This window comes from Calypte anna, chromosome 1 (genome assembly GCF_003957555.1).
Source record: "Calypte anna isolate BGI_N300 chromosome 1, bCalAnn1_v1.p, whole genome shotgun sequence".
Classification (NCBI taxonomy): Eukaryota; Metazoa; Chordata; class Aves; order Apodiformes; family Trochilidae; genus Calypte; species Calypte anna.
Window position 1 is genome coordinate 146,071,946 of NC_044244.1, and position 26,881 is coordinate 146,098,826.

General features: G+C 37.5%; 1 protein-coding gene across 1 annotated transcript in view; it reads right to left on the reverse strand.

Moving 5' to 3' along the window:
• Positions 1 to 26,881, reverse strand: part of PCCA (propionyl-CoA carboxylase subunit alpha) — a 276,373-nt gene that overhangs the window by 161,789 nt on the left and 87,703 nt on the right. The window contains exons 10-12 of the mRNA XM_030446329.1: positions 19,321 to 19,423; positions 14,867 to 14,961; positions 9,550 to 9,700 (exon numbers count right to left, since the gene is read on the reverse strand). Of these exons, the coding sequence (XP_030302189.1) occupies positions 9,550 to 9,700; positions 14,867 to 14,961; positions 19,321 to 19,423 (349 nt within the window). The remainder of the gene's footprint in view (positions 1 to 9,549; positions 9,701 to 14,866; positions 14,962 to 19,320; positions 19,424 to 26,881) is intronic.

A 26,881-nucleotide genomic window follows, 5' to 3' on the forward strand; every position in this document is an offset into this window, starting at 1 on the left:
TATTTAAGACTAACACTGAAGCCACAAATGTATTTTAATCGAAAATCTCCAAGTAGCTGATAATCAACCCATTCTGCTACACTTAACATGGCACATACAGGAGCTGCTTACAATTTTCCATAGCACTAGCCTACCCTAAATCTCACCCATTCGCCTGCTTTCACTAACCTGTCCTGACAAGCAACCAGATTAGCGTAATCTTGCATCAGCGCAGTGTAGCAGAAACGAGCAGATGGATCCTTCAATTTCTTTTTTTTTTTTTTCTTTCCCCCCCCCTAGACTTATCTGTTTAGTGCTTAGCATGCACAATAGCTGGGCTGGACCAGCAGAGTCACTCTGCACTCTCAGCAAATTGCTGCTAACGGGTTTGGATGATGCTGCCATGGGAATACCCGTCGCTCGTGCTAACTCCGGCGTGTGCGTACAAGCGTGCACACGTGCACACGCACCCGCTTTTTCCCTTTGAAATGGGGGTGTAAATGGAGATGTTAATTAACTTGAAATAAACCTCCAACTAGAGACCACAGTACAGTCAAAAAGCACCCAAAACCAGGAGGGCATGCTGTAGCAATCGAGTGACTTGGCACGCTGAAGAGGTTCTTCACGCAGTGAGAGCTGGTAAGACTTTCCATATAGAAATTATGATGTATCTGACATTTTCACTGTAAAATGTTTGTGTTCCTTACAAAAACACTCTTCACAATGGTTTCCCTATCATATGTAAAACTACATATGTTTTGTGACATTGGAAAAGGTCAGTGGCCAAACCACTTCAACTACACTTCAACTGCACTTGTATTAACACTAAGTCATTATTATTATCTTGTGGCTTATCAGAATAAGAAGATGCTTTGGTCTTTAAGAAAAAAAGCTTTGTAAAAATAAACAGATGGCATCCATAATTAGCCTTGTGTGTGCTGGAAGTTTGTTTAGAGTTTCAACAACATTGTAAGACATTTTAACGAAATTTTAATGACAAATCATCACTAAAACAAGCACCTATTCTTTGAAGGATAAAAGGGACATTGAAATAGGAATCTGATTATACAGTTTAGGGATGTACCTTTGGGATTCAATCTTCATTCTACCTAACACATGATATTCTCCAGCATGTCAAGTTTAATAACAGTATTTGGAGAATCTATGAAACATCTCAGTGTCTATCCCGCAGTGCTAAATTGAAGCAATTCCATTTCTATTAAGATTTGAAGTTTTAATAGAAAGTCCCTAAGTTTTAATAGAAAAGTTATTTATAATACATTCATATTTGGACAACAGAATTTATCTTAATTTGGAATTTAAGTTTTAAAAAATGACCTTCAGATTTAGAATTCTACTGTTCCAGATAACTGAAACACAGTATTTTTTAAAAGCCCACAATATTTGCATTATTTAGTTACACTGTCATTTTTCTTGGATTGCAATTGGCATTCCAGATTCAATAGCTTCATTGTTTTCTGCTTCATTGTTGATGATCAAAATAGGCTGGAATGTTTCTGGAAAGAAAAATATTTTTGTTGTTTGGTTCTTACAACTCACAAACATTTATTTAATCCATTTTTCAATACAGATCTTTGACTTAGTCAATATTTTCTTCTGTTTCTTCAAAATACTCCCTTTGTGTCTGCACACAAAACAGCATTCAGAAAAGATGAGGAAAAAAATTTCATGCATTTTTTGGAGGTGGGGAGAAGTTGTTCTGCCTTCTTTGAGGCCTGTGCTTAAACAAGTGCTATTTAGACATAATGCAGATGGTACCAATCATATCACTAATTTTGGGGTAGCATTTGTGTATATATTAAGAACATCAGATCATCAAAATGGGGTAGGAAAGAATTTAACCTTGAAATCCTTGTCAGGTTATTTGTAATTTTAATCTTTCATGAGATGCTCAGCCCAAACTGCACTTGTTTCAGAATTTGCAGTTTTCTTTGGGCCAGGGGAAGCACAGGAGGGAGTCAGTATTTCTAGCATTATAGAGAATGTGCTTCAGCACACAGTTAAAAAGGACATTAAAAAGCAGTGATGCCATATCCTGGATAAACTGTCACACCAATTTGACTACAATAACTGTTTTATCTACTTACAAATCATTATTAGAAGCTAGGCTTAAAGTGTGTTCCTCTTGTACTTTTCAGCCTGCTAGTTAAGGTGTCACCCCAGTTTTGTCTTCCTGTTGTATTTTCTTCTATTAAACTTATGCTATGCCTCTCTTCCATCAACAGCCTGAGGATCCATAAAATGGCAAGTCAAGGACTAAACTTTTTTTAACTTTTTTTTTTTTTTCTTAAGAAAAGAAATTAATGCAGGTATGCTCACAAACAGAGCTGAATCAGACTTTGGGCCACACTCAGATTTTGCAGTCAACTGATCCAAGATCTTGCCAATGAAGCCCCCAATAAGGTAAGAGCCAATGGTAGTATGGTTTTATGATAGTGGGTAAATTCACACATTATTTCTGTCCTTAACACAAAGGGCAAAACTAGACACATCTGCAGCAAGCAATCTACAGATCACAGCTATATCAAGGCAGCAATACCTTATTCTCAACAGCAGAAAAAATTATCAGTATTAAATCTCAATCAGCTGACAAAAGTACTGCCTTTACTACCAGTTCCTTCACTTATACCAAGCTGAGTCATAAATAATTTATCACAAATCATCATTTCAATGCACTTAAGTACAACACATACCTCCCTCTGGTCTTACTCTCCAGTTTGTGCTATACACATACACCTCTTTGAAAAGCACCACTTATGTTCCTGCTTTGGAGTGTAAAAAGTCATAGGTGTTATGGCCAGCAACACCCATTCAGGGTAAAGGGAAAGTGCTCCCCCTCCATACCAGATCTGCTCTTCCTCAGGCATCCTCCCAGCAATCAGCTCCCTGTGAACTTTACAAGTGGTTTTGTTTCCCTAACTTCTCTCAGTTTATACAGCAATAAACCACTGTGGAAAAAGCTTGTAAGAAAAACACCTCAGACCCAGTAAATATAGATAGTGAAGCAAGTCCAAAAGAGCTTAGGGGAACCTTTCAGCATCACAATCCAGTGAGCATCTGTCCTCAGAACAGTGCAGAGAGGCTGCTAACTCTTATCCCACTCTGTGACTGCCAACAGGCAGCTTTACCACACTGGGGCTCATCCCCAGCTACAAGAGCAGTCATGCAACTTTGATGAACAGTTGGAGCTAAGAGTAAATTATCAATAACTGCTCTCCTTATATTTAGGGGAATAATGCCAGGACACATTTTTCTCAAGACTATCAAAGTACTTGGATCTAATAGGAAACACTTCTGGATACTTTCACAGATTGGTCTCTTAATCCTGTGTGCATAAGGCATTAAGTTACTCACACACCAGTTGGAGTATCCAAGCAGGCAACAGCATCCAAGAAAATCTAAATTTCGGTAGACTTAAAAGTCTACTGCCTGTGTCACCCCTATGAATGTAATTCCCTAGTTGGTGTCATATACTCCTTTACATTCAGATAAATAATCTCAAAACTAACTTTCAACATACACCTCGGTTTTTCAGGAAACACAATTCACCTGGAATCTCATGGGCTTCTCTGTGGCAGCCAAATCCAGTATCAATTGACCCAGACCAATCAACTTACAGATATTCCTCAGCCCCCTTTTATTTCAAGTAAGCCTGGTTTCTATTTCAGAGAACTGAACAGCAGCAGAGGTGTGCACATTCTGCTCTTCAGCCATGCCAGCTTCCTGACTTTTATAAGCAGGAGTACTCTGGGTTTACATCATCTTTCTACAAAATAGTTCACAGTAGTTCACAATAGTCATGAACATGGGGTTTGAAGGCACATAGCATGAAAACAGCTTTTCAGAAAGGCTGAAGAACAATGTTCGGATTAATGTACAGAATGAATGAGAAGCACTTTTCTACACACACAGTCATATAACGAGCTGGTACTTGTATTCTGATTTACTAGTGACTGAGGAACTGAGTGGAACCAGAACTACAAAAGTTTCCATAAACTAAGATTCTCAGTTGGACTTTATTTTTTCCTAAGATGTTGCAGAAGTAAAACTATGCACAGACATTTGGTACAAACTTTGGTATGATTTTTTTAAATACTAGCATATAATAACTTTGAAAAATATTTAATCTACTTCCTCATAGGAAGTTATCTTCCAATAATCATTCATTCAGTTTTGACTTTATTCTTCTTAAGAATTTGCTTTTTTATTGTACTAGAGAGACATGTAAGAAACTACCTACAATGGCCTATTAATATTAATATTGAATCTGTCTTTTCTGTGTTTTAAACAAACAGCACACACATTTTATACCAAGAGGTTCTTTAGCTCACAATTTAAACTCACAAAAAACCCACAATTCAGTAATTACACAATTTCCTTCCCACTATGTACACTGCACAAAAAAAAAAATTGCACCCACAAAACTTGCACTTTTTTTCCTAAAGATGCAATTCCTACTTTCACCTTAAAGTACTTTGTTCAAGGTAGTTCTGGTTATGCTGCAGTCACTCTTAGCTTTTCTGAACATCAAATTCACCCAAGGAAATAAACTAATATATCCTCTGCATAATCAATTCCTGTTTCTTTACTTAAAATTTTTTCTACTTGTTTAATAGTATTGCAGGATAGTTATATGTGGTAATGTTGTCTCTAGGATATCACTCCATGCCCTGGCAGCACTGTTAATGGCATCTTTCAGATTCAATGACTTACACAAACAATGTCGTTCTCTTCTGTCAACAACAATTAGCAATGCTTTTCTGTGGTTCTTTTGGGAAGCTTGAAAAGCAGACAACCAGTAGCTACATAATGGAAGTTGCATTAGGAGGCAAGAATGTGGCAAAAATCTGGTTAACTGTTGTCGGCTGACCCTCTTGTGTGAAGAAGTGTTGTTTGGCAGCAAAATCACCTTTTCTTTCGGTTCTAAAAATGGCCATGAACAGCTGGTATAAACTGTGTGCAGAATGGATTCTGGTGGGCTTAGGGGATTGGTAATGGGATAAGAGACCTTTCACCTTTAGGTCAGTAGTTCAAATTCAGCCCAGGTTAGCAGCAATTGAAAGTCTTTACCATCTGACACTTAAAATGCCTACTTGAAATGACTGAAGCAAAGTGTCACAGTAAAACAAGATTCCAGTATTAAGAAATATGAAGAGTCTCAGCAAACAGCAGAAAGAGTCACTTGAGACTTTACTTTGAAATCCTGCCATTCAGACCTTGCAGAAATCCACAGCTCTGTCCCCTGACAGCCCCTTTCACTGCTCCCATACTCCTGCCCACCCATCACAATTCATCCTCCAGGCAGTTACTTAAACCAAGACAACAAAACCATCTCTTGCTGTCCCACGAGTCTGCTACGGATATCAAAGTCACCACCTCTCTGTGGCTTTATCTGGCAAACCAGACTCAGCTCATCACTGATATTTGTATTTTGCTGCCACTGTTTATACAGTGCAGCTGCAATCAATGTATTCCAGCACTTCTCTCCTTCACTGAGCAAACGTGTAGCAGGTGCTGCCTAATGATGTGCAACAGAACACAGACACCATTAGGACACTGTTAGATCCAGCAGCTCAGAAGTAGTGGAGCTCTAGACAAATCACCAACAGGATTGCTACATACTCGAAGACATTTCCCAACTATGCTTCTTGTAAGCAGACAAGCAGATGAAAAGGGGAGTAGAAGAGACTCTACACTTACATTTTTACTTGTAAAAATACTTCCTCTGTCTTTCACACCAGGCGCATCCAGTTTCGTGTAAAGCTAAAGGTCTGGAATACAACAATCTCTAGAGGTCACTAAAATCTAAAACACCAAAAGTGATCAAAAAATCTTAACACTGGGGAATGTTTTTGCACATTCGTTTACATTTACCTTGTCTTACAATCAAGTTACCTGAAAAGAGCTTGAAAACATTCACATAAAATACTCTCTTCAATTAAATGCAAAATAAAAGTACACAGACACACATATGCCTTTTGGTCTCAAGATGTCTTCCAAAGATGCCAAAATGAACTAATCCCCAAAACGTTATAATAAAAACATTCAGCATGTCACATGAACAGAAAACACACTGCTAGTCAAAGTATAGTATTTCTCAACCCCCCTGGCACTGAACCCAGTCTATACAAACTATTTTCTCCATAAGGTTAACCTAAGCATATTTGGTCACATTTTGAGGAGGAAGGAAGAGCTCACTTGTTATTTAAATCACACAGGTGTGGGACAGACAGAAGGTTGGAAGCAGAACAGAGACAGATGTACAAACCCTACTCAGGGTGAGCACTTTCTTCATACTGCTTGCCCCACATTTCTCAGATCTTCTCAAGCCAACAAGAGATGCTTCTCATTTCAAGGTACTACCAGATTCCATGTGGTGTTTTCCCTTTGCTGTCACCTTTTGATTCACAGGTAAAGAGCTTAGCCACACCGCACACCCCTATGTCAACAGATAGTCTTTACTTGAAGATTACAGACTCTCTTCCTATAAAATCCAAGTGAAACATTGCTAAACTTCCAGAGAAAAGCAGAGACACTTTTTTTGTGAAAGCCAGCACTCCTGATGGTAGTACAATAAGGAGATTTTGACAGTTTTGAAGTTAGGAAGGCTATCAGTCTAAGGGGTCAGAAACTTTTAATTTATAACAAAGCATTTGTTTGGATGTTTTGGACTATGACTGCCTTTTCATGAGGCTGATGACAAGTAGGTAATACAAAGCACCCTGCAGTGTGAGCAGCTATAAAGAATCAGATACTCAACATCTGGGCTGTCTCAACCATCTTTGCAGTACTAAGCTTCCTGAAAACCACTCCAAAAGTGCCTTAAATGACAACATATATAAGTTACCTTGAAGCTGTTAGGGTAGCCACTTCTAGGTTTTCCTGTGAAAAGCAAGAATAACTAATTTTGCTATGCAATTATCCAATCTCATAATTATCAGCTAGCCTCTGAAAGATGGCAAAGCAGGAGATACAACAAAAAGTACATTGCCAACAACAAGTAAATCATTCTAGATGAATAACTTGCAGGGAGTAAAACATCTGCAACAGATTTGTGTAGCATACAAGACACAATGGTGCTGATTCACTAACTTTTTTTCATTTTTCAAACTCGTATTGCAACAACACTTAAAAGTTAAATATTAACTCTGCTTAAGATGTTACTTTTAATTTTTTGCAGAACTATATGGCAGAAAGGGTATATTCCCAAAAAGTTCCCCAAAGAGACAGCCAAATAATACAACTCTCAATTACTAGAAAATAATTTACACAAAAAGCACTGGAAGATTTCTCACAGGGCAAAGTATTGGACACAGTTAAGTTAGCTTCATGCAAGTGTATTCTGAAGTCTGTATCTACAGTAAAAAGACCACACTGATCTGATTAGAGATTGCTGGAATGTTAAACACAGGAAATTGCATAATTTAGCTATGTTCCAGTTACACTGATAGGTAGCTGTATCTGTAAATGCCCATTAAGGCCTTGGGTGCATCATTTATAGGTCAGATGTCCATCATTTAGGGAAGTTCTTCCAGCTGTTCAGCAAAAACAAGGTAAGTGAGCCTATAAGCCACTGCTAGCAGTCAGAAGGTGCAAAAGGAAAAGGCTGAAGCAATACAGGGACTTTCCTCATTCTGAAGTTAAATCTGAACACACCATCAGAGTGTGTATGTTTGACTCTTAATAGCAGGGCCCAAGAAGATGTTAGTTGTGTAATTGTTAGCTGAACAGAAAGTAAAGCTTGAGACTTGGGAGACGAAACAGATTGACCAGGAAAGCCTAGGGTAGAATCAGAGAAAATTACTCCTCTCCAGACTCAAGCTGAAATGCTAATCATTGAAAATACACAGGCAGGACAGAGGAATTAGAGAATATCTACAGCAGTTCTGTAATCTAAGATTAGTAAAGTTCTTTAAGAATTGGAAAGAATGAATCTACTCTATTAGAGGGGAGTGTTAAACTGGCTAGGCTACATTTCAAAAGGAGTCTTCAAAGTCTTTAAAGATGGAAATCTGAAAATTTTCTTACTGACAATGAGGACATCTCTACAATTAAGCAAGTTTGAGGTTTTGGACATCAAGCAATTACCACTATGCACCACACAACACAAAGGTAACATCTTACTAGCAAATCACAAAGAACTGACTCCATGGATTCTCCATTGCTAAATCCATTTAGGAATTGATGGACAGTCATATACTACAGCAAGAAAATTATTTGGAACTTCCAGTTCAGTGTTTCACAGAAAATCCTAAATCCAAAACAATAGCAAATGAGAACATGGGGAGTCACTAGGAAGTGTTCTCTCAAAAACTACAAGATTGGTAAAAGTATAAAAAATATTAAAAGGCAGAAAATCTTCATTTTAATGAACTATAAATTGCCATTAGTCACCACTCTCTCCAACTGAATCTAATATAGATCAGATTCTGCCTAGTAAGCTTCTAGAAAAAAACATGAAGTGTAACTGTTATGACTAATTCCAAAAAAATACTGCTGCCCTGCAAAAGTGAAGTTGACCAGCACTCTGTCCCTGGCACAGAGGAAGATTTAAACATCCCCCCAATAGCATCCTTTGTAACCTAAATCCTTTCTCACTTCTTTACTCAAAGCATAAATTTACCCAGCTAGTACACAAAGTCATGCAAAGGTGTCATAATTACAAGGATTTCTTTATGCTCTACCACCACACACATGTAGAAGCAACAGGCAGGACACAGCCCTAACAGAATGTAGCTCAAACAGATTAAGCAGCTAATCATTCTAGTGCTTGATTTCACTATGCAGTTTTTATGGCACTATTTAACAAAGTGAAAAAAGGAGGATAAATATTATGGAATTTACCTGCTTACAATTCCAACTTTCTTCCCATCCTTGATAAGGATATCCATATTTTAAGTAATGTGCCTGTTTTCTTAGACTATGACCAGAAATGCATTATAACAGTCAAGTAAGAAGGGGAGGGGTTTTCCATAAGACACTTTATCCATTCATTTTCAGTGTACATAACATCTATAACTGACTACAAATTGTTACAAAATCCTTATACCATGTCAGCATGCTTTTTACACAGCTACATTCCAGTTGCTATTTCAATCAATGCAGATTGCTAGTGTTTTTACTGCTGATACACACACACAGTGTTAATCACCTTCCTAGAGAAACTCAGCAAGCCATCAATGTATAAAAAATAAAAAAGAAACTTTGGGGACCCATGGGGAAAAGCATCAGAGCACAGTGGCTAGCCACTTACTGTGAACTCACAGTGGCACTTAACAGTGACCCCTTGCAAGGTCTTTAGGTCAAGTGTAACAAAGAGCAAAAGCTCTGAATGCTTACTTGAGTGCTACACAAGGGCTCACTGCAGCAGTCTTGTATACTCAAGTTTATTTAAGTGAGTATATCTTTTAAGTTCAGTGGAAAGTGCTTACATGCGTCAAGTTGGTTATGTGCAAGTCTTTGCATGAGCAGACCTCCAAGTATGGAAGGAGGTTAAGTTCTGTTTTTTTAAATAACACTTTTCTGAATCTGTAGAGCTGTTTTTCTTACCTGAAGTCTAGTATTCATTTCCAAGAAGTAGAAATTCTTTCTGGAGTCCACAAGGAATTCTACTGTTCCAGCAGAGGAATATTTAACTGCTTTGGCAAGAGCTACTGCTTGTTCTCCCATTGCTCTTCGAGTTTCAGGGTCCAGGAAAGTGCTACAACAGAAAAAAATTGCTTTCCTTAGTAAAAAAAATATATTAGATAAAATTGTCTTCTGTTTTAGCTACCAGAAAAATAGGATAGCATTAAGTTATGAATTCAAGACAGTCAAATGTACACCTCTACATCTATATTGCTCCTAAATAGATATACTTCATGCTTTGCAATTACAGCTAATGTACAAGAAATGCAGGATAAATAACAGTATGCTATAAAATATAACAAAACTTTTATAGAACTCTGAGGTCTGTAATAATGCCAGTGAGATGAAAATAAATACATCCAAATCCATAATATTTCAGAAGGTTTGGAAAAAAAAAAACACAAACAAAAAAACAACAATACACCACAAAACTTTAACTAAAAAAATCAATCCTATATAAATATGAATGTCAAAATACCAGAGGAGTTTCTAAGGAGAATTTGCTTTCTGACTGTGAAGTAAAAAAGTGTGACCATTTCACAGATGTCCCATGCAATAAAGAAGTTTTGAGAATTAATGAGGTATATATTGGGGCTTCTTTTGTGGGTAAAACTCCAAGGAAGAAAATTTGGGCATTCATAGTATTTAACTAAAACACAATTAACAATAGCATCACTATTCCTTCCTCAGCTTTACTTATAAGCTGAAGAAAGGTAATCCATGTTTGTTAATTGCAATTAACAACTTGTTAATTGCAATTCATTCCTTTGCATAAATCCTGGACATACTCTGTGAACAGTGCCCAAATGCCAAACTTTCTCATCCTAGGAGAATAATATGCTACTTCCACTGGTCCAGGGAATTGAAAGTCTGAGGAAGGTATATAGATTCTGCTTGTTGTTCTTATCTGTACTGCAAATCAGATTTAGATCAACCTACACAGATTGTTAACTCAGAGCTAGGGAAATTTGTGGCTTTCCTTCAAAGCTGTGAAACTGGCTGCCTCTCACCCTAATCTTCAGTCTAAGACACCATGTAGCTGCTCATCTTATTTGAGCTTATAAATATATTCCATTTTCGCTGTCACTTACACTAGGCACATAACTCAGCTATCACTTTACAAGTACTTTTTTAAGCTAATAGGAAGCCATTTCTACCTAACACCTAATCTCCAGTTTAAAAAGAAAATACTAAAAGTTATGTATTTCTTGAGGTGTCCTCACCAGTGGAACCTAATTCTGCAAATGAGCAATCAGGAACCTTCATGTATCTGAACTGGCCCCACCAAAGCCAGTGAACCTCCCTCTGGGACCCAGGACTGCCAGTGCTTACTGGCACAGTACTTACTGTGTTTTTTTTCTCTAAGACCTGAACTTGCAGAAGAGCTCGAGACTTCTGCCACAAAAAAATGTTTGACATGTAACAAAAAGGGAGGAAATATATAAGCAAACTGCAAGACAAGAGAATCCTTTTCTTCATGGCAAAACTGCTACTTAGCGTCTCTGTCCTTCCAAAGGCCACGCAGGAAGATTTTGATGGACAGTAAGGAAGGCAATTTTTTCCAGAATTTAGGAAAAAAATTCTGACTGGGCAAACAAGGGGATGAAGAGGAAAAGGAACTAAAATCTGATCCCAAGAAAAATATCCAGATCCTACACCAGATGAAAGGAAAAAAACCAAAAGATGTGCAGACCTGTGATGTCTCTCAGAAATCAGCACGGGGTAAAAGTGTTTCATAGTATTTCTTATTTTGTTTCAATAAGACAAGAACACATTACACAAAATCAACAATCTGTAATTCAGTTTGGGGTTTCTGCAGGGCTTAGACCATGAAAAGTCAATTACTGGCTTACGAAGAACAGAACTTTTTCAATATTAGCTTCATACTCTATTTCTAGAACAACCATTATTACTTCTCACATGGATGAAAGACAGTTACTCCCCCTTATTACAGTGGTGTCTTCTCTAGGTTTCTTAAATGTAGCTCTAAAATCTTTCTGTTCACCTCCTGCTGAAGCCAAAGAATGGAAGAGAGGTGTCACACTGCTAAACTTGATCTCTGCCACATGGTTAAGCTTTATAATCTACAGTGACTGGATCATCCCTGCAATCAGCCAGGTTAATTAACCAAAGTTTTCCTATTCCCCTTTGCTGCTTTACCTTTGTACACACCATTTCTCCTTTCTTTAACAATTGTGATAATTCTTCTTCAGTTTAATTAGGCATCACTTGAAAACACAGCATTTTAAAGATGACTTCAAATCTTTTTCTCACACCAGATCTGTTATTCTTTCAACCAAATAGCTCCTATGGCAGCATGAACGCTGCAAAATAAAAAGGATTCGCAAGATAAAAGCACAAAAAAAAAGGCCTGACATTTCACTCATAAGACCTCCTTCAAGTAAAGCTCAAAGACAATATAGTTGGTTTGTTCCATTGCTTTGACACCCAGAGAGATGTAAAAAAATATTTATTAAATAAACTTAACTTATTTAATATATGGGCAAGACATTACTTCTTCACTTCTTAATTAATCGGATAATGTCTTATAAAATCTCTCCATCACTTTCACTCACAGAGATAAGGTTGAGATTTTGAAAAGTAGATAATTACACTATCAGTGGAACTTTACTGCTAAACTCAGGAGGAAAAAACAAACAAAATGAACCCAAAAATCACTAACCTTATTATTTACCCTTCCTCTAAAGATACCTATACACTAGGTATTCTCTGAGAGAGAACAGTATCCTCATTTTCTAAATGCCAAGGTCTGCTTACCTGCTCTTTAAGAACAGTTAAACATATCATTTGTCTAAGAAAAAGTTGCCTGCAAAAATCATTCTCCTTATTGATTATATACAACACAGGCATAAATATGCTAAAGCATTTGCAAACACAGTTTTACCCCCACATCTCAACTGTGCTCTCCTATGAATCATGTTCAGTCACAAGCAGAACTGGCTCACTATTTACCCCAGTTCCTTCTAGGATTTCAAGACAAGGCAATATCAAATGTGGAGTTTGATATACATTTATATATCACAACTCCAAGGAGAACTTCAGTAGACAGAGTCTACTCAGTAGACTCAGACAGAGTCTAGCTCAGTAACATACCTTTCTGCTAAGTTCTTGCCTATTCACATTTGTACAAATTCTCAGTGGATTCAAGCAGTACACCTTGGGAGTTAATCTGGAATATGATCTTGAAGTACTTGGCATCATAACTGACATCTTGCAGAGAGAGTTTAGCATTGAAAATCAAAAAAGGTTCTGTCTGTGCACCTTCTAAGGACACACACATTCCTGAGATAAGCTAAAAATGAGACATGCAAAAAAGGTCAAAAACAGTTTAACTGTTTCAGTTGCCCTCTAAATGCAGTCATTTACTGGTAAAATAGTCTTCCTTTTAAATCTGCCTCATATCTTTCTGTCATAGGCAGAAATAGAAACATTTTTGTCCTTTGAACTGAAATGGAAAGAACAACTTTCAATTTAAAGAGACACCACAAAACATCCAGGCTGGGCAATCTCAACTCTGAATGTATGCAGCCAGAGGAAGAAAAAAAAAAATAAAAATCAACCTAAGAGCTCTTATTTTTTAAACAAAATACTCACAAAAAGGGACTGAGGATTTCATGTTTCCTTCACCCATCCATACAAGAAAAGGTGTTTCCAGGAGTTATTAATCAAGAAGACTGAAACAGCATTCCCAGGAAGAGCTAAATTCAGGCATTAGGGTCTCTATAGCGTCTCACAGAAGTTACTGTCCTTCATATTTGCAATGGTCATGTAACCCTTCATAAACAATTGGAATCTGTAGCCAGTAGCAAGTGGCTGTAAAACACATAAAGCCCCCAAAGCTTTCACTAAAAGCCTGGCAGAGTCTAAAACATTCAACAACAGGGAGGAAGAAGAGTCTTCACACCAAATTTTGGGAGCTGTTGACTTGCTCACACTCTTTGTAAAGTTACAGGAGGGGATGAGAAAACTTACTGGCAACTCCAACAGAGAAGCCCAAGCCAGTTAAAAGGCTGATATTCCTGATGAAAGACAACATTCTAATCACAGTTGGCTGTTGAGAGAAAGACACATTGCCTCCTTTAATTAACCACAGGCATGGAGAATGAGCAGGCAGTAACAACAGGCAGGGCCTTACAAATACTCCAGGTGAAAAAGACTTTCTTAAATGCACATGCACATTATACTAGGACTGCACATTTCACAAACAAAAACATGAGATTTAGGCACAAAGCTTCCAAGAAATCCACAAGCACTACCAGCAAGCAACAAGAACTATTTAAGCATTTAGCAGTGGCTTTATATCCTTAGATTTAAACTATGTTTTTCCATTTAAAACCTAGGTTGCAAACAGTGGCAAGTTCCAAAATTATGATCCAACGTCAGCTTACACTCTGCCTCTACACAAGTTTTTGCATGATGTGTTTTTCCTCGCATCCTAAATTGCTGAATTGCACAGATCTATGCTATAAAATAATAGCAAATCCATCCCAGTTTGTGAACACATTACACTGGGAATTCCCATGGGTAGTGGTATATACCCAAGACTGGTTTTCTGAAGCCAGAACTTCCTTCTACCCTTTTTTCTACACATATTCTCTGGTGAGCTGTGCAACAACAAACATAGCAAGATCATAGCTTTTATAGCAGCAGTGTATTTCATCTCTATTTGAAATCAGTGGGATTAAGGTAATTTAACATTTTTTAGTTACAGGAGACCTACATCTAGAGTTCACTACCAGAAATGGTACCAGAAGTGGCACAGAGTATTTAGTATTTGTTCAATTTCAAACAGAAACAAACAGTATTGTCTGGCCCTCTCATAGTTATTGTAACAGTCAAATATCTGTATCTGTGGTAAAATGAATACTTCCTATGTATTTTATTTTACTCTCAAGTCCAAAAGTTGAATGGCAAAGAAAAGGAAAAAGATGTATCAAGAAAACCAATCACATACTACATGTAAATTTTATTTAAATCCATTTTATATGGGAACAATAAAAACACATCTCCTGTTTTCTTCTTACTGAAAGATACCGTGAAACAAGATCAAACCACCCTTAAATACATAAAATTTCATTACAGTCATGCAACTATAGCTTAAACATATTTTTCATTGTCATTTTTAATATAAGAAAATTTGCTTGCATTTCTACAATAAAATCAGCAGCTTCCCAGAAGCACTTTCTATGAAGCTGCATCAAGAATCTAGTATACATACCTTGGTGCTTCCTCCACAACTTTTTGGTTTCTCCTTTGAATGGAGCACTCTCTTTCATTCAACCACAAGGCATTACCATGTTTATCTGCCAAAATCTGAAACAATAACATACTGCTATTAAGAAACAGATGTATGCATATGGCCTTTTGACATTACACTATTATGTAGCACTCTGCTAGTTTAATTTTAAAATCTATTTTTTCCAATCTAGAAACAAAGATTGGGGAAAAAAGTTCTACTGTAGAAAATTAATTGTATACTAATTGAAATACTAATTGGATGCTGCTCTAAAATCTAAAACCAGGATCATTTTAAAGCCTCTACACACATGGCATAACAAACTTTAAATTTGTGAGAAGCTCTGAAAAGTTCAGAAGTAAGACTGAAATAAGATTAAAACTACATTTTCAAGCATTTAAAATAGTACTGCATAATGAAATTAACTCAGAAGCATATTGTAAAGCAATATCTTGTGTCAAAGGAGAGAAAAATCTCAAAGGATGCCCAACTTTTCTCCTGAATAACAGTTTTCAGAAACAACAGCTAACAGAGCTTTCTTAGTAGGCAAACCACAGCACTCTGCTTTTAAATGAAGAAAAAAATATTCAGAAACTTTGCAATCTTATATTAAAGAGAATAAAATTTGCTACTTCCTCTGTACTTTCAATGAAAATTGAAGCAGCAGTTAGCTTCTAGGAATTTCTTAAAAATCAGATGTTGACTACAGCTCTTGTGCTGTACAGTTACTTGAAGAGTAAACATTTAAGTATCTAGATACACCCACCTAAATTATACATTAGGAAAAACACAAGTTTGGTATAACAGAACTGTAAACTGATTCTGCAACTTCAAACTGGGAGGAAAGTTAAAGAAAAGTAACTATCCCTTTATGAAACTCACTGTGTGTTGCAGCCATTTCCAATACCAGGATACTGAATTTGAAGATTCAAGTAGACTTCTTCCAATCTTACGATGTTATACTCTACACTTATCCTTGGAACAATTTCTTTCATTGCAGACCACACCTGCTCCCCTTCTTCCTGATAAAATTTTCCCTCTAATTCATTTTTTTCCATCTATCTTCCTGCTCTGATCTGCGGGAACCTGTGCCAATATTCATGCTTCATTCTTTAATAGTGCAGCTCTACACAGAAAACGGACAAGATTAAAAAAGGACACGATCTTCCTCAAACTGCGTGAACTCAACCATATCTACTCACATTTGTGACAACGAATCTGTATTATTTATTATTCCTTTTAGCATCACAGAGCGAGTATGGCACTAAGGACGACGAATTCCTGCATCTATGACACCAATGTTTGCTGAGGCGTGAAAAATCTGGGTAGATGTGACTGAAAACGAAGCACTGATCTGATGAACTTAACTCACATGCACTGGGCAGCACCAGATCAGACATTTTCCTCAGAAATTCTGCTGAGCTCCCATAAATTTATGGAGCTTTTTAGGGGAAAAAAAATCCCCTCCAATGAGTTCTAAAAAAACTATAACTTCCTAAACTACAACATAGCCCAGAACACTCTTCCTTGCCCACAGGAGGAAACCAAACCACCAGCAGTGTCTAAAACAACTTCCTACCCAAGGACTAACTTGTGCATTCCAGAAGTAAAGATCTCTACAGAAGCTCACCTGGGAGGACAAAAGACTTTCTGACTGGGTTTTCTTGTCCTTTATTATTATTAAAGAGTACCTCTAGAACATAGTATGGTATTCAGATGGAAAAACTGCTATCCTATAGTAAGTAGAGTAATTCCCTGCGAGCACTTCTGGTTCATTGCTACAAAGCCTACAACTTTGTACAGAATTCAGTCTCACCAACCAAAAAGTCTTGAAACATTTCAAACAAAATCAGTTCCTGTGCTTCTCTTCTCTTTATTTTCCTGAGGGGAATAATTTATTTTATTTTTTTTTTCATGTTTACTAGTGTCTTCCTTCACCTGAGGACATTTGTTGTATTCTACTTAATTTCTGCAATCTGGATCTTTAAAATAAACATTTTTCTATCATGGCTCAAAAAGAGATATGCACATTCACTATGAAAATTTAGTTAGAAATAGAATAAGCCAAACAAAATTTTGTATTAGGCTTTTGTTTTTATTTTGGGTTCGTTGCTTTCACTACCAGAAACTAAAGACAATAGTGCATAAACTAATTATATTTCAGAAGACTTTTATAGAATGTTGAAATCATATTCTATGACGTGACTTGAATTTCCAGTGCCTATCTCACTAAAAATGCAACTCACAACTACAGCTTTTTTCTAAATATCTAAACACTCCTAGAAGAAAATACCCAGGTTTGGGGGATTACATCATTATGACATTGGCTTATGCTACACCTCCTGTATGCCAGAATAATATAATGTATTGCAATCTCTCCTACATGATTTAGTGAAATTCTATTTCCAGCTACAGGACTACTCTCAAGCCACATAATAGCTAGACATTCCATGTACTCTTACTTTAAACTCAGGTCCTTTCTATCAGATATTTCAGAAGAACAAGACTTCAAATCAGTTCAGGCATAAAGTCTATTTGGACTGTATTTTCCTGTTAATTGTTTTAGTATTTTCTCATGTTTTACAAAGGGATTGTTTTATAGCTAGTCACAGGAAACCCCTTATTTAACAATTTTAAGTACCAATGCTTTGGAGCTATATGAAAATGATTTTTAAAAAAGTTCGATTTAAAAGTTACTGCTAAATTAATAAATATTTGGCATCTGGTCTTGAATTGTTTGTATATTCAGCAGTTTGAAAATTAACCAAGGTCAAGGTCCTAAAGCTGATTAGAACATGAAGTCAAAATGATGTGCTATGATGTTGTTAAAATGCACCAAAGTGATTGTCAAAGGAAAATACTATTTATTGTACACTTGTTACAATTAAAACTACAACTTATTAACGGTAAAGTTGGTTTTGTTTAATCTAGGTGAAATTGTTCAACTTTAAGAAAGTATTAATTTAAGTTGTTTTTTTAACCTAAAGGAATCAAAACAACGTAAAATGTACCCCAAATGCATGAAAGTATGGAGGAATTAATTTCATAGTAACTTTAGCCATCAAATAGTAGAAACTGCTGAAGCTCCCAAATCTGTGAGCATCAAAAGAAACAGACAAGTAAGATGGAATGATTTGCATACATTAAAAAAAGGAAGAAATTAAAGCATAAGTAGCCAAAAATTATCAGCCATGGCAAAAGAATTTAAGAAGATGCTCTAGCAACCTGACCACTTTTGTAACCTAACGCTGAAACTCGATATTCACTGTATAACTTTCCATGACCCTTCAAAAGAGAACAGGTTGGCATTTTAATTTTGTTTTTACAGAATCACATGATATTTAGGTTGGAAGAGACCTCAATGATTATCTAGTCCAACCTTTGACTAACACCATATTCAACTACTAAACCATCTCCTTAAAGACCAGGTCCAAATGCCTCTTAAATGTCATATTTATCTTCCCTTAGACTGTTTCTACATTTCACATATGCAATAAGTTAGCCTGTGTACAGACAAGTTTTATATGGAGATCTAAAATAAATAAAAATGTAGGAAGTATCAGGTTTGAGTGGGCATGTACTTGGCAAAGTAAAAAATATTAAATATTTATCTTTTACAAATCATTCTGCACTATCAGATTTATTGTTGTTGGTTGATTCAGTTATTGTGCTACTGCTGAAATATTTCAATGGAAAAGAAAACACGCCACAGCTTGGAATGAGTTTATATTTTGGACAGAAGTAAATGAAATTTCTACTGAGAAAACTGACTTACTCCATATAAATTTGTCAGGCAAGATTATTTCAAAGATATTGATAAACTCAGTTGAACACGAGGCACAAATATTAAAGTTGTAATTTTTATTGGAGTGTTGGAAACAAAGAAGTCTTATTTTGTATTAGCGCATCCAGCTCAACACTGGATGCAATCAAACATACAAGTGGCCCCAATCCAGACCACAAGGAGAACGCAACCAATTCTGAACCACAAACTGCTCAAAATGGGACACAAATCCTCCTGGTTTCACAGTGAGCATTAGATATTTTGGAACAGAATCCAAAATACTGACAAAAAGACCTAGAGATGGAAAGGAAAAAGTGAAGCATGGTAGTGCTTGAACTCCTACATCCTCTGCGGTGCTCAAGCACTAAAATCAGGATCCAGAGTTCAGGCTCTAGCCCTCAGGACAAATGCCTACAACCCTTCTCCCTACCAACAAACTGAGCAGAGTTCATTGTTTTCCTGCTTAAGAAAAGCTACAGAATAAAAACAGGAAGGCTGTATTGTGCATGATAGCCATGCAGTTTCAGCAACAGCCCAAGACACAGGAAAACACAAGACTCTCAGCCTTTTTTAGCTGAATGTTTGAAATATTTTCTACTTTGATTAGTTTAGGAATTCAAATCTTACTAAATAATGAATAAATAATACCAACCTGGATTTCTATGTGACGAGGGTTATCAATGAACTTTTCTATCAGTAAGCGATCATCACCAAAACTTGAAGCAGCTTCTTGAGATGAAAACCTAAAGCCTTCCCTTAAATAATGAAAACAAAATTAACAATTTGTATTTTTAAAAGTTAGGTTCCTAAATATGTAAGAAAGAACACTAGTTCATTCCAGTTATTTGGCAGTTTTCATCCATCAACATACACATCCAGAACCCAACTTTATCATTTGCACCAATTCTTTAATGAGCATCCCTTTTCATTTTCTTTTCTTACAAATAAAAAAAAAAAAAACAAAAACAACCAACAACAAAAAAACTTACATTCTCAAAGCACAGAATGTTTAAAAAGTCTGGGTATTTGCAAAAATTATTTATAATAATTTTCTTTGTTAGAATTTCCTTCCGTAAAAGTAATAAAATAATCGCATTTTTAAATCCATTAATTACAAAATACTTGTTATACAGAAGCAAAGGTGGAGCACACCATTATTTAAGGTCCACAGCCCTCTTAGTACTCAAGAATAGCAGAGATTAGTTGCATGTTAATTAGATGAAAGAACTACAGATAGAGTGTTGCAGACCTTGCACGAAATACCCAACCTGAAGATGCAGTACTTCACTTTACAGCATACCAGCAGCATTATAAGTTTTATCTTGCATTAAACTGTTGTACTGTGCATTCTGGATGCTTCCCTCCATTTTCTTTTGTACATATAGAATAATAGGATGCTTTGGATTGGAAGGAACCTTAAAGATCACGTCGTTCCAATCCCCCTGCATGGACAGGGACACCTTCCACTATATAATTACTCAAACAAATAAACAGTGTAATATACAATATTTATTGACTTTATTTTTCACAGCAGAAAGGCTACACCTGGGGGGGACACAACTGCTGACAAACATGTTAATGCACAGCTTTCTCAGGGTGAAATGCACCATGGTGCAGGGACCTGATGGCTCCACAGAAGTTTTCTACAGGCTTAGCAGCCCAATTTATACTGCTACACAGGGAAGGTTTGGGGTAAATTGCCACAGGACTGCAGCAGCCCTGATATTTGTGCCCTAAATAACAACTGTGGCACAGTTGTGTCCAAGTTTCCGTCTCTTGAACATAGTTCAAGTCTGCAAACAAAACCCAGACACTAGAACTGTGAGGTAGGTAAATTTATAGTATAAAGGTGTGCATATTTAAAGGTATCTCACCATTTTTCAAGATTGTGGAGCAATATACATTATAATTTTGAAAGACTGTGCTCAGTGTACGATCTTTCCTAAATTAATGTTTAACTCGAATACACTGAGTTACTCAATAAAGATAAAAAGGGACATCAACATTTGTTATTCTGTGCAATAATTGATCTGTACAAAAAACCACAAAGTGAAGCAACAAAGAGCTGTACAATGTTTCAGCTTACTGAGACCGATTTAGAGCTATATTAATTCCTGTATCAAAAGCTCTGTTTCCTTTTGTAAGCATTCTATCAAACAGTTTTATCCACAACTGACTATTTTTCCTTCACTGAAGCATGTGCTAATTAGAAATCTAAACTGCAATACTTATTAAAAAATGTCAGGTGCCTAATTATTTAATCCATACATGCTTAATCCTTTTCAAACTGTAATTTGGGAAAAAAAAAAAAACAAAAAAAAAAACCCCAACAACAGGAATTACTATCTCAGGTATTCCAGCCTTGTTTGCAGCTTACAAACCTGTGCAGTTGCATTTGTTCAGTGATAAAAATTACCATAAACACAGCTCAAGTTCTTTAAAGAGATCATACTAACCAAATGGAGATAGGGCCAAGTCTCTTTATTAATATCCAAACTTTATATAAAGCTGTTTAGTTAGAAAAGCATAGGCATTTGGAATGCTATCCTTTCACCAAGCAGCAGCCTTACAGAGCTCCACTGCAAGGAAGATGATCCCCACACATCACAACTGCATGAATACAGGCAACCAAGTCCAAAACTTTCCTGACCAGGCTAAGCCCAGGAGGGAAGCACAGGGGAAGCCAAGCAATCCGAGCCCAGGCACCATTTACCATAGAAGCAATGTGCTGTCTGCAGCCTAATGAAGCCCTAACATCTGACAAGACACATGAAAAGCACGATCATACTTCTACACTATGACTCAAAATAAAAAGCACTCTAGCTAGAGGATTCCCAAACAGGGGCTCTGTGCAGGTCCTCACACTAATGCCTACTAACGTGACCATCTACACAGTCATCCAGTGCCAGCCACCTGCACTAGGCAGAGAGACAGGGAATGAGGAAGACAACAGAGCATCCATTTGGCACTACTGGGCACCCCATGCTAGAGCTACACCAGCCCAGCTCAGCAAACAGCAGCAGCTAAGAGGGTTTTGATATTTTTCCTAGTTTCTCAAAAGGAGCAGGTGACAAACATAGTTTTGACATCAGGGGAGAGGGTTGGCATTTTGCTTGCACGTTAATCATTTATTCAGGCATAACTTCCTGTTGAAATCATGTTTTTTTCTTAGGTTCTCATAACATTTAGTGGCAGGTTTCGCTGGTTTGTTGGGATTTTTTTTTCCCTAAATACAGATTTACTGCTTTTAGTTGCTTCCATCAACTTCTGCTAGCTGCTTCTCAACTCACAGATGGATAGATTAGCTCATGATGAAAGGGGTCCACAGCTGCCTGCTGAGAGGACAATTCAAGCCCCAGTTCAGCCACCTGAGACACACTGCCACAGAGCCAGTAAGCTGTAGCACTGCTAACAATGACACATGGTGACTCCACAGTCCAGCTGCAGGAGTGCACATCACACATCAGATGCCTTGATCCAGACTGGGCTTGGAGCAGGAGGGCTGCAAGGCCACCATGGCCCATACCTGAGGCAGGCAGGGAAAACCATTGCCTCTCCTCAGAGACAAGGTAGGTGAGAGCTACACATTGGTCAAGGCCTGGAGACATCAAGCAGGGAAAAAAGTTTAAAAATAAGAATAAATAATTTTTTTTTATATCAAGTGGTCCTCCTCAAGCAGCTGTACATAAAGGCATGTGACCAAGGAAACAGACAGGAGCTGAAGGCTGCATGCAGACACAGAACAGCATCCTTAGCATATATCTGACATGGTGGGACAGGTCACACAACTGTTGTGCTGCAATTAATGGCTAGCCAATATTACAAAAGGGCTAATCAAACATAATGGAAAAGGCATGAAGGGGAAAAGCTGGAAGGTCTGGATCAAGAAAGATGATAAGAGTTACAGGGCAGTTAAATTTGTTTAAAGGTTGTCTTCTCAAGTTGACAAAGTGAACACATCCCTCTTTAAGCAACTCAAAGTGTCCAAGACTTTGAGTATTTTTGTGGGTTTTGTTTTGGGACTGCAGGTTGTTGGGGGGAGGAGTTATTTCTTAGTGGGTTGGGAGGGCTTGTCTGTTGGTTTGTGTGTGTTTGTTTCTTTATAACAGGAAACTAATATGTCCTACACCTGCTGGAACAGGAACACCACAAGAGAGATCACCACAGGTACATTGGGATGTTTCTGCTGGATATTGGTGACAACTTCTTGACACTGACATCAGATGGGCTGAAGAAGAGGAATTACTAGTAGCAAAAGAGGATGGAATCAAGGACCTCTTGAAAAATCAAACACAAAGGTCAGTAAGACCAAATGGGATGCTCAGCAAGGTTACTGTGAGACTGTTCTGTCATCTTTGAAAAGCTTTAGGAAGTCAGCAGACAGCTCTGATGACTGGAGGAAAATAAACAATGCACACAACTTTGAGAAAAGCATGAAGGAATCAGAACTACAAGCTGGCCACCTTCACTTTAATTCTGGGGAAGAGTCATCAAGCAAAGTCTCCTGGAAGCTATTTCTAGGCACATGAGAAAGTGACTAAGAACAGACTGAATTTACCAATTTTATCATGCTTGACCAATCTACACACCTTTTATGATTATACCTGTGAATTCCAGAACAGTAGGTACCTTCCTCAACTTAAAGCCTTAATGGTCTCCCACAGCACCACTGTTTCCAAGGTAGTTACAGCCAATATAGGTGCACAACAAGATAGTTGAAAAACTGGCTAGATCATTGGGCTCAAAGTTAACAGCTCATCTGCTACCTGGAATCCAATAAAAGGGAATCTCCCCAGAAATCTATTCTTCTGGAAACAGTTTAACCTCTTCATCTGGAATGCACCACCACCAGTCTGCGGACCATGCTAGAAGAGGGTCATTAATATACTCAGTGGTAAGGCTGCAGTCCAGAGATCTAAACAGTCTGGAGGAATTAGCTTACAAACATGAGTTCCTATAAGAACAAGTGCAGAGCCCCACACCTAGCACTGTCTCACCCCCTCTTCATCAACACAGGCTGTGGAACTGACAGGCTTAAGATGTCCTGGAGGTACTTCTGGGTACCAGGCTGTGGTGCAAGCGAGCAGTGCACCCTGAATAGTAGAATAGTGGCTGTACCAACTGCAACACCACCAACAGCAGCAATTATTCCCCTTTACTCAACACTTGACAGGCTGCATTTGAAATCCTGCATCCAGTTTTGGACACTCCTAGTACAAAGATGTTGATACACTCAAGAAAGACTTTCAGAGCACATCAGAACCAGCAGTCAACCAGGCTTGTTGAACCTGAAAGTCAACAAGGTTTTAGCTAACATCTAATTGCTGCCTTCTGGTACTTAAAGAGTAGTTTACTAAGGCAATGGAGCCAAGTTCTTTATTGCAGTGCACAGCAGAAAGGTGAGATAATGGCCATAAAATTAATTGGGGAGTGCCCTACTAGAAGGAAAAAAAATTACTAGAAAGAACTGAGAAACAGGGCAGGCTGTAGAACCCCAATGCAAGACCCAACTAGAAAGAACTTTAAACAACCAGCTTAAAAGTCAGTGCTGATTGTGATGTCAGTTATTAACTAATTTTTTTTTTTTGGGGGGAGAAGGGGGGAAAAAATTCACATAAGAGAAAAGATATAGAATAAAAACAAAGCTATATATATAATATAGCTTTATATATAATAGCTATATATATATAGCTATATATATAATATAACACAAAGACAGCAAGAATTGGAGAAAAACAAATCCCTCATAGTCAACAACCCATCCTTGAGAAACAGACCTGCGAGAAGGATGAAAGCGATTGGAGTACTCCCCAAAACTTAATTTACTCATCTTGGTTTTAGCCTTAAGCACCAGGTAAAAAACACTGACCAATTGGATTTACTATTTTAGCATATCACAGAATCACAGAATCACAGAATCACAGAATCCTAGGGGTTGGAAGGGACCTCGAAAGATCATCTAGTCCAACCCCCCCTGCCAGAGCACTCTACTCTCTGAGCAGGTGTGGTAAAATTTTTAAGCACTGTCATTTTAATGGAAGTGAAGAACTAGTTAAGCAGTCGTGTGGTGAGAAGTGGTAGAAGATAGAGATTAAATAAAGAAACATGTAAAATTACTTTAAGTAGGCCATGTTTTGGGAAGGGGAGCTAGATTTCTGGAGCACCACCTGACTGTTCTACTGTTCTACACAAAACTTGTATTTATTGCAAATATCTCAATGCTGAGTGGGGATCAGCCTACTGCATACCAGATGAGAGACCTTATTTTGGGACAACAATCCTATTTTGAGGATGAAGCCAGATGAGTTGATGTCCCTAGATGCCTTCAAACATGAAGGATTCTACAAGGAAAAGAACAGGATGTCTTTAAAGATTCCTCTGTCTCCCAAAAGTACACTTATTCACATTTAAGTATGAGTTGTACAAAAGCATTTATTAATCTTGCCACAAGCTTCTGTTTTCTTGCGGTTGTATGAAGAGAGATACCTCATGCCAACTTTCTGCCAGAAGCTCCAAAATCAGCATTGCTGTTTTAATTAAAACAACCACTTTCTTTGGAGGCAGCCAGGCACTAATAAAAAACCTGCAGTCATTATGTAATATTTCAGTCTCCAATATCAGGAAATAGTAAAAGAAAACTCTTTTCTTGTCAAGACCAGAATTAAAAAGGCCATCTAGTTAAAAACAGATGTTTGATAACCATTACGTGCAGTAGAATCCCTCTAAAACCATGACTGGTAGAGTAAGTAAATAATACATACTCAAATGTTGCTTGATTTTACACACAAAGCCCAAGTTCATTGCTTCAGTTTGACTCAAATTAAAGCTAAAATGATCTATACATAGCATTTTACAGGTTTACAAATGTAGCTGGCATGGAAATGTGTTTTTACAAAAAGCAAAACAGTTTTTAGGAAATGCTGTTCTTACCCATCCATCTGATTGATTCCTCCCCTCCCTAATCTGAACATTTCAACAGCCCATACCTGTGCAGGACAGACAAAGGCTTCCATAGGCTTCCAACTCTGCAGGCCAAATGGACTACTTTGGGAAGGTAAAATAATGACACTGGAACACATTGCCCAGGGAAGTTGTGGCTGCCCCCTCTCCAGCAGTGTTCAGGGCCAGGTTGGATGGGGCTTGGAACAATCTGGCCTAGTGGAAGGTGTCCCAGCCCATGGCAGGAGAGTTGGAACCATATGAGCTTTAAGGTCCTTTCCAACCCAAACCATTCTAAAATTCTATGATAAAACTCAGTGTATAGGCCTATAGTAAAGAATTTAGCTCACTTCCCTCTCATACTGCACATTTCAGATTCCCTTTGCCTCAGGAGATGGAATATTCACAATTGTTTCTTACATATTATTCCACAGAGCCACAAAAGAGAAATTATCAAAGGGTTCTTGGAATCTGAAAGCAGATGTTTGACTTAAGTTTGCAAAATTAGCATAAAAATCAAGAAAGAAGTTAAGAAACAGAATAATTTCTATTTTCCTGCTATCATAAGTTAAAAAACAAAATATTTCATCTCTCTAAATACCTGTTGCTGGAAGCTGTCTTAGGGACAACTTTTGAGACAGATGCTCACCAAGCAGGTAAGATTTCTGTATCTAGGAGGTTACAGAAGTTGAGACAATTGACCAGTGGGGTAAGGAGATGGTGGAATGAGCACAAAGCTCCAAGTTTCTCAAAATGGAAAAAGAAAATTCAAGTACATATTTCCAGCTTAGGGCTTATCACGTTTGCAGCTGAAAATAGTAAGTGGAGAAATTAATTTTCATCAATAAATCCATGGTGTGTAAAATGAGGGACAGAAGTTCCTGTGAGATGACCTTGGATACCAAGCCTACAAGCCAGTAAATATCTTTGTGTGCAATGGTCCCTCACAATCTCTGCAAAAAAATTTCAATCTGTTCTTTGGAGAAGATACAGCTTTCAGATTCATTCCTTTTCACAGGTGACAGCAAGTCACTCAAAGCCATGTTGTCCTAAAGACTTAGTTAGAGGTACAATTGTTATAAGCATACTGAAAGCAAGAAAGACTTCAATTTCTCCAAGAAGGAATCCTACAGAAAATTTCTAAATACTGAGATACCTATCATAGTCACATTTTTGCTCTACTTAACTATGAGCTTCACGTCAGCTGGCTTTAGAAAACCCTTTCAGATCAAGTTCTCCAGAATGGAAGCAGACACTATCCCAGCTCTAGTTTT